The sequence below is a fragment of the Chelonoidis abingdonii genome, chromosome 3, assembly GCF_003597395.2.
Source record: "Chelonoidis abingdonii isolate Lonesome George chromosome 3, CheloAbing_2.0, whole genome shotgun sequence".
Lineage (NCBI taxonomy): Eukaryota > Metazoa > Chordata > Testudines > Testudinidae > Chelonoidis > Chelonoidis abingdonii.
Genome location: NC_133771.1, coordinates 191,377,709 through 191,389,568, shown reverse-complemented (window position 1 = coordinate 191,389,568; position 11,860 = coordinate 191,377,709). Strand labels below are relative to the sequence as shown.

Sequence of the window (11,860 nt, the reverse complement as noted above, 5' to 3'; positions counted from 1 at the left end):
GAGGTCCCTTCCAGTCCTAGAGTCTATGAATCTATGAATCTATGATGTCACTCCCTTGCCTTATACAGGGCTGCCCAGAGTGGGGGGCAACTGGGGCAATTTGCCCCAGGTCTTGGACCCCGCAAAGGCCCCGTGAGCCCTGGCCCGGCGGCAGTCTGGGTCTTCAGTGTTGGGGGGGCCCTTCAGTGCTGCTGAAGATGCGGAGCAACTCAAGGGCCCCCCGCCGCCGAAATGCCACCAAAGACCCAGACAGCCGCTGGGTGAGTACAAGCGCCGCAGCTCTCTCGCTTTGCCACAGGTCCCCTGGATCCTCTGGGCGGCCCTGGTCTTATATAGCTTTTGTTTCAAAGCTTAGTTCCCACACCAGCCAGTGGAAAAATACTAATATCCGAAGGTGGAGTCCAGCACCAGGTGACCTGGTCACATGTCCCTGTAGTGTCACAGGTGCCGTCACTCTGAGGCTGTTTGTAGTGTCCTCAGGGAGGGCCCCTCCCTCCAGGAGATAAGCTTCTTCTACGAGCTATTGTTTTCTCCTAATGGCTCATTAACCTGATTGGGCCATTCCCAGCCAGCCATCTAGACTGAGAGCCTTTGCCTTGTGGGCATTCTCCAAGTGTAAACACATTTGAAATACAGATACATAGTCAATATTTCTAACTTCAGATACAAAAATGATACATACATACAAATAGGATAATCGTATTCAGTAAATCATAACCTTTTCAATGATGTCTCACAAGCTTTCTTGCATAAAATACATCATAATATGCCATAATTGTATCATAATAATATCTCTATGAGGAATATGGGGTGTAGTGTCACAGAAGGGAATTTTCTTGTTAGTTTTCCTCCGTAGTTTGTGCTTCTGAAATTCCTATTGTATGCAGTATAATTGGAGCATGGTAAGCATAGGGCTTTCCTTGGGGTTTTACCCCAATTGAGGTATCTGGTTATTATGGTTGGGCTCTAGAGTTGGCACTCATAGAGTATGCTGGACCTATGTACTTCCACTCAAAAAATACTGCAGGTTTTCTCCACAGATAGTCATGCATGGCTATGTAACATAAACATTTCCACCCTGCTTCTCTAAAATAAGGGCAGTCAAGTGGCTATGCTTGTCCTTGAGGCAACATGCAAATTTCTTTGTTGATACGACTTCGCATGTCTCATCACTAAGGTTAAGTTTTTATCACAGATCTTTTTAGTAAAAGTCATGGACAGGTCACGGGCAATAATAAAAAATTCATGAAAGTGTGACCTGTCCGTAACTTTTACTAAAAATACCCAAGACAAAATGGGTAGGCTGGGCAGCTGCGATGGTGGGGATCTGCCAGCAGCAGGGAGCGATGGGGGTTCCTCTTGCCGCCCGCGGTGGCTGGGAGCTCCGTGGATCTCCCCTGCCGCCCGCAGTGCATGGAGCGGCCATGAGCAGCGGGTATTCACCCTGCGGTGGGGAGCAGTGCAGCTGTGAGCAGTGGGGATTCCCCTGCTGCGGGGTTCCCTCTGCTGCCTCCAGCGGCCAGGAGCGGTGGATCCCCCCTGCCACCCATGTTGCAGGGAGCAGCGAGGGGGCTCCCCACTCCAACCGCAGAGGCCAGGAGCTGCGGGGGGTACCTTGCAGCTTTCTGCCTCGTAGGCAGCTCCCAGCCAGCCAGCGCAGGCTGAAGTCATGGAGGTCCCTTGCCACCTGCGGAGGCAGAAGGAATATGGAGCGTAATGTCACAGCTGGCTACAACATAGGCTGCGATTTAGTCACGGAGGTTTTCTCATCACAGTTTGTATAAGGGCATCCTACCAGTTTCTACCTATCCTCTGATTAACAAAACAATATGTAAGATTCTGATATGAGTATTCCTTAGTTGACATTTATGTCAGTTTCCTAGGATCACTTCTATCTTTTATGATCCTGCATCTGCTTGTGAAATATTGATGGGTACAATAATCTTTCTGACAGAGTCTGGAAAACGTCATGTAGAAGCATTGGTTCATGGTGTGATGACATTTTGACACATAATCAGTTGTTGATGCAATATGAATCACGCTGAATTTGTCTCTTTGCACAAACTGTAAGAAATGGCTGTGCTGGGAGTGAATTTTAATCTCCATAATGATTAAGTCCATGGCATCTTTGAGATTTTCAATAAAGCTATGTTGTCTACTGTGAAAGTCAGGCTGTATGACTGCAAGAGGGTGCTATATTAGCCCCAGAATGTTAAAGGCCCTCTTCCCTATTAACTGAAAAGGGGTTACCACAGGTCATTGCAGAGAGAGAAATGCTAAGTCTGGCGAGACGAAGGAGGTGCCATGCCACGCTACACTTTAAATGCTACAGTGGGATAGCTGTAGCACTTCAGTGTCAACACTTACTACAGAGAAGGGTGGGGTTCTTCCATCACTGTAGGTAATCCACCTCCACAGGAGGCGGTAGCTTGATTGACAGAATTCTTCCTTTGAAGTAGTGCTGTCTATACTGGGGTTAGGTCAGCTTAACTACATCTCTCAGAGCAAGGGTGGGGAGCGGAGTCGGGGGCTTGCTGACCGGATTAAAAGACCTGGTGGGTTGGATGTCTGGCTCCCAGAAGCAGTGGCATGTTCCCCCTCCAGTTCCTACATGGAGGGGCAGCAGGGGGCTCCACACGCTGCCACTGCCCCAAGTGCCGGCTCTGCAGCTCCCATTGGCCGGGAACTGCACCCAATGGGAGCTGCAGGGGCGGCAGTTGTGGATGGGGCAGCACATAGAGCCACCTGGCTGGCGCCCCACCTCTGCATGGGAGCCAGCGGTGGGACGTGCTGCTGCTTCCGGGAGCTGCTTGAGGTAAGCGCTGCCTGGAGCTCGCACTCCTGACCTCCTCTCATGCCCCAACCCCCTGCCCCAGCCATGATCACCCGCTGAACCTCTCGGTCCCAGCCTGGAGCCCCCTCCTGCACCCCAAACCCCTCATCCCCAGCCCCACCCCAGAGTCCACACCCCCAGCTGGAGCTCTCACCCACTCCCCCCCACACCCCAACCCCTCTACTCTAGCCCAGAGCGCTCTCCCGCACTCCAAATCCTTCTGCCCCCACCCAGAGCCCCTTCCCATACTCCGAACCCCTCTGATCTGCCTGCAGCCCCATCCTGCACTCCACACCTGTCACCCAGCCCCACCCCAGAGCCTGCACCTCCAACCAGAGCCTTCACGCCCTGCTGCACCGCAACCCCCAATTTCATGAGCATTCATGGCCCACCATACAATTTCCATACCCAGATGTGGCCCTCAGGCCAAAAAGTTTGCCCACCAATCTCAGAGTGTGGATTTTTCATACCCTTCAGAGTCATAGCTATACCAATGTAACTTTTCAGTCTATATCAACCCTAAGAGTGGCTATTTGTCTATTGGTTTTGGTGACATCTATACACTTTCCCACTAGGAACTGGACTAAGGATTTATATACACTATAACATTTTACTAAGTTTGTAAACAGATTTTCTCTTGGTTATCTTGATGCATGGTTCATTTCCAGACACATAGTTCCTAATTGCAGGTGTACAATATTACAACCCCACTGTTGAGCAGGGATGTAGCAGGATTGTTGAGCTGGAACCACATACTAATATGACTTTGGAGATGGGAGTAGATCTATCTAACAGAGCTGGCCAGCTCTGCTGGTTCCTAGGTTCTCTTTGGGGTAGTAAATCCCACGTGCATTGCATGATGTGTGTTACAGGGAGCACTCTGGTCATTCTGTCACACTGTCCCCACTTTGCTATTGCATTGAATTCCCTGATATGGAGGGAGGAAAGTTTCCTTTTAATTGGAATTCTTGAAAATTCTGGCATCATGGAATTTGCCAATCCAGCCGATGTTAACTCATTTAAAGAATATTGGTATGCTCAATGCCAAATATTCACAAAATAGAATGATCTGAGGTTGTAGAACACAGTGGTGTTATGTAGGGGGCAGAGAACAACCAAATAGGCTCTGCACTGTTGGTGCAATCTGGATTAGTACAAAATTTCCAGAACCCTATGTGCCAGGTGGTTCAGAATGATCTTGAAAATCACCTACAATCCTATCGCCTGGTTCTAGCATCTGAGACGATATGGGATAGCTGACCAGATTTTCCTAAAATACACTGTTGCAAACACTTTGTGCATCTTGGTCATGTGGACAGCCAAACACCACTGGAGTATGGTTGTGCTAAAGTGTATTAACTGAAACTATGTCTGATGGGTGCATCAAAACACTGATTCACTGGACATGATCCCATTAGTGTAGAGTGGCCCTAAGATCACAGCTTCACCTGCAGTTTAAGTCCTAAGGGGGGAAATAAAAACATTTATAAGGAGGGTTAATTTGTAATATAATAATGTAATTAAACAGTTAATGGGAGAACTGAACATATTAGAGACCACTTATTCAGTGCTTCTCTCATTTTGTTGTGCAGACCCACTTTACAGAAGGTGATCTCAATATAGCCACTCCTGTTGTATCTAGTAAGGTATAGCAATTTCCAAATAGTTAGCATAAGTTCAGTAATGAGGACCCAGTCACAAACCAATGGGAGTTTAACCCCTGGTTGAGACAATTTCACAAAGGTTCAGACAGAGCTGCCCAGGGGATTCAGGGGGCCTGGGGCAAAGCAATTTCGGGGGCCCCTTCCATTAAAAAAAGTTGCAATATTATAGAATATTATATTCTCATGGGGGCCCCTAGGGGTCTGGGGCAAATTGCCCCACTTGCCTCCCCCCACCATCAGTGGCCCTGGGTTCAGATGGTCCCAGGCCTTTGATAACTATACCCCAACACATTTGTAAATATATTATAGTTAAGGCTGTGTGTCTGTCATGGAAGTCATGACTTCTGCAGCTGCCGGTGTGGCTGGCTCTGGGGCTGCCTGAGCAGATCAGGCAGCTCCTGGGCCAGCCGCACCAGCTGCTGCTGGGGCAGTTTGGGGGTGGAAGGGGGATCAGGGCTGAGGCAGGGGGTTGGGGTGCGAGGTAATGCTTACCATGGGGGAAGACCGGGAGAGACTCCTCGGAAGCGGCTGGCATGTCCCTTCAGCTCCTAGGTGGAGGGGCCAGGGGCCTCTGTGCGCTGCCTCTGCCAAGAGGTGCCACCCTCCGCAGCTTTCATTGGCTACAGTTCTCTGCCAATGGGAGCTGCAGAGCTGGAGATTGTGGCAGGGGCAGCTGTAGGGGCACAGGGAGCGCTGTGTCGTGTCCCACCCTCCGCACCAGTGGGGGTCCCGGGCTGTATGTCACTGCCTGCGGCACCCCCCAAACCACCCCTCCAGAGCACCTGCAGCCCTCCCAGCCCAAGTTTTAGTTACAGATCTATAGCACAAGTCATGGACAGGTCACGGACTGTAAGGTGGATAGAAAGCAGGCTAGATCATTGGGCTCAGCAAGTACTGATCAATGGCTCCATGTCTAGTTGACAGCCGGTATCAAGTGGAGTGCCCAAGGGTTGGGCCTGGAGCTGGTTTTGTTCAATATCTTCATTAATGATCTGGAGGATGGCATGGACTGCACTCTCAGCAAGTTTGCAGATGACGCTAATCTGGGAGAAGTGGTAGATACGCTGGAGGGTAGGGACAGGATACAGAGGGACCTAGACAAATTAGAGGACTGGGCAAAGAACCTGTGAAGGTTAACAAGGAGCAAGGCAGAGTCCTGCCAACTCTAGGAGGAAAAATACTCAATACTGCTACAGACAGGGATCGAATGGTAGGCAGCAGTTCTGCAAAAAGGACCTAGGGGTTACAGCTGGATGAAGAAGCGGAATAGAGTCACCATGGTGCTTCTTGTTGCAAAGAGGCAACGGCATTTTGGCTGTACAAGTAGGGCATTGCAGCAGAGTCGCGCATGGATCATTCCCTCTATTTGACATTGGTGATGCCTCATCTGAGTACTGAGTCCAGTTTTTAGCCCCACATACAAGAAGAGTGTGGAGAAAATTGGAAAGAGTCAGTGGAGGGCATCAAAAGATTGAAGGGGTGGAACACCAGGACTTACGGGAGAGCTCAGGGAACTGGGATTGTTGTTAGTCTGGCAGAAAGAAGAATGAGGGGGATTTGATAGCTGCTCAGCTACGTGAGAGGGGGGTCCCAGAGAAGGAGGATCTAGCACCAGTGTTTTCCCAACTGGGGTTTGTGAAACCTCTGAGGGTTCAAGAATGTTACAAGGGGTTCTGGAATATAATCCCTAAATGGCGGAAAGCACCCAGAGAGCTGTCCGTAGGGATCCCGGGGACCATGGACCGAAGCATGGAGCCCCGCCTAATTCTCCAAGAGAAAGCAATAAGCAAGCAGATCACCCACATGAGGGAACTTTAACTTCAAGACTCCTTTAACGAAATGGAAAGGGTCAGGTGATATTTTTGCTGTTTTTGCAAAATTAAATGGCAGCCGTATTGTTTTAAAAATATATAAAGAACAGTTAAAGCTTATTGTAAGTGTGTTTTGCTGAACTGCTCGACTGATCGTATGTAGGAGGAACTCTTTGATTGGCTTCTTAAATAACCGTTCATGCTGTTTCACACAACTGATACTCTTGATACATAGGAGCCTGTCTGTATAACAGGTTTACTGGCGAGAAGCGATACAAGCTATTAAAGTGAGATCTTGGAGAAAGTTGCTTGCGTCGTTTCATAAATGCAAAAAAATACTGTAATCGATAAAATCGGTTCCGGCGCCCTGTCAGGGGGGCTGCAGCAGCCCTACCTCGGCGAGGGACTCGCCCACTTTCCGCGGCCGCGGGCATCCGCCCGATCGAAATCCGCGTCCCTCAGTCTCTCCTTGCGCAGGGCGGAAGGCGGGGCGTGTGGCGTAAGAAGGCACAGAGTGTGTAAGTAAGCAGGTCCGCAAAACGAAATTTTATATTTCCAAGATCACTGCTTTTTATAATTTGGTTACGCAGTAAAGGAGAAAATCCCGGAAATATCATTTTTAAGAGGGGTTTCCGAGACTTGACATTTAGTGAGAGGTCACGAGGTTGTCTTAGCAGGTTTGGGATACTCAGCTGATCTAAGAGTGCCAGGTGGTACCAATGACAGAACAAGGAGTAATGGTCTCAAGTTGCAGTGGGGAAGGTTTAGGTTGGATATTAGGAAAAACTTTTTCACTAGGAGGGTGGTAAAGCACTGGAATGGGTTACCCAGGGAGGTGGTGGAATCTCCTTCCTTAGAGGTTTTTAAAGTCAGGCTTGACAAAGCCCTGGCTGGGATGATTTAGTTGGGAATTGGTCCTGCTTTGAGTAGGGGACCTCCTGAGATTCCTTGCAACACTGATATTCTATGATTCTATGGGCTGTGAATTTTTGTTTACTGCCTGTGACCTGTCCATGATTTTTACTAAAAATACCCATGACTAAAAGGTTGCCTTAACTATAGTGACTGAGGAGGATAGAGGAAATACAATACTGAATTTCCTTTGATTTTGTTGGCTTAGTGGCTGCAGTTGGATAAGATTTTTAAGACTTACATTGATTTATAATTGTTTTCTTTGTTATAGACAAGTAAAATTAAATGGGTCCAATAACTGGAATGACTCCAGATAAGAAAGCTGAAGCACCCGAAGCAGAAAAGGCTGCAGGATTAAGACAGATTTACAGAATGGGAAGCTTGCCTGAAGCAGTTGATGCTGCTAGGCCGAAGGCCACGTTAGTGGACAGTGAATCAGCAGATGATGAGCTCACAAATTTGAACTGGCTTCATGAAAGTACTAATCTTCTAACATACTTCAGTCTTGGAAGTGAGGGTCTTCCAATTGTTAGTCCTATATATGACATTGAGGGTGATAACGTGCCATCTTTCTCACCATCCTGCTACCAGAATCTGGAAAAAATATCAGCCACTTCCAAACCTCCTTATTCCTTTAGCCTTCTCATTTACATGGCTATTGAACATTCTCCTAATAAAAGTTTGCCAGTCAAAGAAATCTACAGCTGGATTCTGGAACGCTTCCCATACTTTGCCACAGCACCCACAGGGTGGAAGAACTCTGTTCGACACAATCTTTCCTTGAATAAATGTTTCCAAAAGGTGGAGAGAAGCCATGGCAAGGTGAGATGTATGGAAAAAATGTTTTTAACAGATATAAAGTGTATTGGGAAATGAAAAAGGCTGTTTTGTTTGTTTTTAAGGAATTTTTTAGTGGGTATATTGGACTAACATTAGATATACTGGTATATTGAAATAATATTTTACATTTATAGCATTTTTTTTGGCAACTCCAAATGCAACTTGGAAATGCCACTTGTCATAAGGTGCATGTATCTTATTTCATACAGTATTTTTATTTAGCAATGTCATAAGCAAAGCTGGCAGTGACAGCTGTAGTTAAAGTTGCCTAGCACTTTCCTTAGAAGGCCCTATGTTCAGTTGCTTGTAACTTTGCCTAACAAGTTTGGGCTGAAATTTCAGGCTCAGGGTGTTCGTTTGTTTGTTTTCAATTTCAACAAAAATAGCTCAGTTGTTTCTGAAAACTAGGTTTGGGGAAAAAAATGCTTTGCCTATGTCAAAAAATTCTTGAAATTCTCATGCTTCCAGGCTTTGGAATCTTTAAACTGGCGAGGGGGCTCCCTTGGTGCTGGAGAGATGTGTTTTGCTGTGCTTGTGAAAATCTGCTCAGACATAGCTGAGTTATAAGCCCCTAAAAAAAAAAATCACTTGTTTGCATGTGCTTAGTTGGGGATTATTAGAGTATGACAGCTAAAATCTGTAAAGATTCTGTTTACAGTGAGCGTGGACCATCCTAGGAGCTAGGCAGGAGTTTCCTGCAATTGATGCTCTCAGGAATGAGGGACTACTGTGGTAACAGGCACCAGTACTGAGAGCAGGAACATTGTTTATTTTATCTTCTCCATGCTCTTCTTGCTGACATTCCAGCAGCATGGAGGAAACTGAGGAAGCAACCTATCTGACATAGAGGGGTGAGGAGCAGAGAGAGGAACCAGAGGCAGGCTGGGAAAAGGGGACAGAGCCTGGCAGGAGGAGTAACAATGGAAAGTTAGCAGGCACAAGAGCCAAGGGTTTAGGAGCAAAGCCTACAGGAACAGAATGAGACAAGACACAAGAGTCTGTGACTACTAGACTGCATGTCTTCCGGAACCTGGAAATAGAACCTAGGATTCCTTATTCTCAACATTCTTCTGCTATCTAGCAAATAGCTGTGAACCTCAGGGTAATGTGTGTACTGGCAAGTCGCATCTTTGATGCATTTAACATGCGTGAATTCAGCTTTGCACGGTCGGCAAAAACAAGGAAAAAAAAGAAAAATAACAATATAAAAACTACATCTGTAGTGTGGGCAATTCCTCCCACCATTCAACTTAATGAGTGTTTCACTATATGTGGTTTTCGCTTTACGCACTAACTGCGGAATGGAACCCCCGCATAAGATGAGACTTGCCAGTATTACATCCTTGTCTATTGCTACGATTCTACTCCATTAGTGTGGCTTCACATGATGGAATTTCTGGAGTCAGAGATCCTGTGGGGAAAAAGGGGAGCTAAATTAAAGTTTCCCAGTCAACCTTAATTCTGGCATTTTTTAATTTGTCAGTGCTTGACTTTGCAACCTTATCCATTTTTAACATAGCTTTCTTTGTATGTAATCATATGATTTACTAACATTCATTTTCAGATACAATGTCTCTGCTCAAGTTAGTTTGCCTGTATTCTTTGTTGTATGCTTTTATTTCTCTTAAATTTCATTTATTTCAATATCTGCATCATTTTCTCCTTGTTCAAGTGGAACACTAAGAAATATTTCAGGTTGCTTTAGGAAAAGTGCTTTATTTTCTCTTGAAAAAGAAGTATAGGCGCTCGGATTCCCTGGACTCAGTTTCAGTGCAGTCTTAAATCACAAAGTGAAAATTAGTAAAGATTCAATATTTTCTTACTGTTAATACTAATAGAAGCCCTCTGCCCCCTAATTGAACATGCTGTCATTTTAATAAAAAAATTAAAAATCCCTAAATGAACACATTTTCTTTATAGAAGGCAAATCAAAACATAATTGCCATTTACACTAGGAATAGTGTCAAATAATCTAATGCACAGTACAGTAAGTAAAGGTCCACTTTTCTTTATTTTTTGAAGAAAGGCAGTTGGAGAGAAGGCATTATTCAGAAAAATGTCTGTGCTGAGCCATGTGACCAGCGATTTTGTTCCACAGGGAGCCAGCTCTTGAGTAGAGAATTATCCTCTATTTACTAGACCACCCTGGGTTCTCAAACTTCATTGCACCCCGAGCCCCTTCTGACAACAACAATTACTACATGACCCCAGGAGGGGAGACCAAAGCCTGAGCCCGCATAAGTCCTGCTGTCCCAGGTTGGGGGGGCCAAAGCCTGAGCACACAACCCTGGATGGGGGCAGGCAGGGGCAAAGCCAAAGCCCAAGGGCTTCAGCCTCTGGCAGGGGACCTGTAATCTGAGCTCTGCTGCCCAGGACTGAAGCCCTCAGGCTTAAGCTTTGGCCTCTGGTGGTTGGGCCTTGTGCTTTGGCCCTGGGCCCCAGCAAGTCTAAGACAGTCCTGGTGACCCTATTAAAACAGGGTCGCAACCCACTTTGGGGTCCCAACCCACAGTTTGAGAACTGCTGTACTAGACAACAGTAGTCTGTCACAATTCACAATGTTGAAATCCACATTGTGACAAACTATCTGGCATGACTGACAATCTCTGCTTCGAAAAGGCCTGTATTTGAATAAGTAGTAATGCTTCAGACAAGTACTGAAGTATGTTGAAGGAGCTGTATTGCATGAAGAAGCCAGAACATCATCTGCTCCCACTATGCCTGAATTTAATTAAAGTAGTCTTTCACTTTCACAAGTGTCTGACCCTAATGCGAGTTCGGGTGAATTTTTAATCGAGAGAGGAAAATTAAAACCAGACAAATTGAAACTTCAAAACACCACATGGCCGTTTATTAACAGGGAGAAAATCACAGCTTGGGCTGGGGAGGAGCACTTTTACCAACTAGCAGTATTATTAGAACAATAACGTTTACACAACTTGAAACAATCTATTTACATCCATTAACAAGGAACCAAATAGTTTAAAACTAACTGCTCCCTAAGAATTAAAATAAATACACCAAATTAAATGAACTGTGCGCACATTAACCAAATACTATAAAATACACCAACTAGCTACAATAGCTGTTAATACAACAATTCAGCTCTCATATACTGTATATACACAACTTTACGCCAAATAACAACAATGTATACAGTTCTGTACCCAATAAGGGAGGGAAAAAAGAGAAGAGGCTAAGCAAAGCACAGAGTATTTACAGAAAATTAGAATGCAAGTATCGTATTCCAGACACAGCTGACCAGCAGTACAGACACCAGAAGCATGACGAATTAGTAGAAGGTAATTTGGAAAAAATAAATGTCACGTCCCGAGCCGGCTATATCCGGAGGAGACCCCTGGCTGAAGGGGTCCTTCAGTCAGGGTGTGGATACTCCTGCAGATTTTGGCGTGAGGTATGGTTTTATTCGAAGGCTCTCTTACTTGTGTCAGCATCTGATTGGTCCCTAGCTCCTTCACCTTCCAGGTTCCGATCTGGTGCCCTCTACATAGATAGAATCTGCACACAGCACACTAGACGCTACTAGAAGCTGCACCCAGCACACTAGCATGGTTTTGCACACGACCCTAATCTGACCGTTTGAACTGAACTACAATTGGTCAGACTGGATTCCTTTGCTCATGGTACGCTGGTATTATGCACACGGCACTAGCCTGACCCTTAGATGGCCAGGCAAAAAGAGCGTGAAAATGCACACGGCACTATAATGTTGCACACCGCACCTTAAGGTAGCACACAGCACCCCGATGTTGCACACGGTACCAGTGTGACCTTTAGAT

The 11,860-nt window shown here is 46.1% G+C and overlaps 1 protein-coding gene across 4 annotated transcripts in view; it reads left to right on the top strand.

Annotated features, from left to right (window-relative positions):
* FOXN2 (forkhead box N2) overlaps positions 1–11,860 on the top strand; it is a 118,957-nt gene that overhangs the window by 48,946 nt on the left and 58,151 nt on the right. For all 4 annotated transcript variants that reach the window (XM_032769115.2, XM_032769108.2, XM_032769110.2 and 1 more), the window contains one exon: positions 7,492–8,042. In XM_032769115.2, coding sequence (XP_032625006.1) covers positions 7,506–8,042 — 537 coding nt within the window. In that variant the 5' untranslated portion in view covers positions 7,492–7,505. The remainder of the gene's footprint in view (positions 1–7,491; positions 8,043–11,860) is intronic.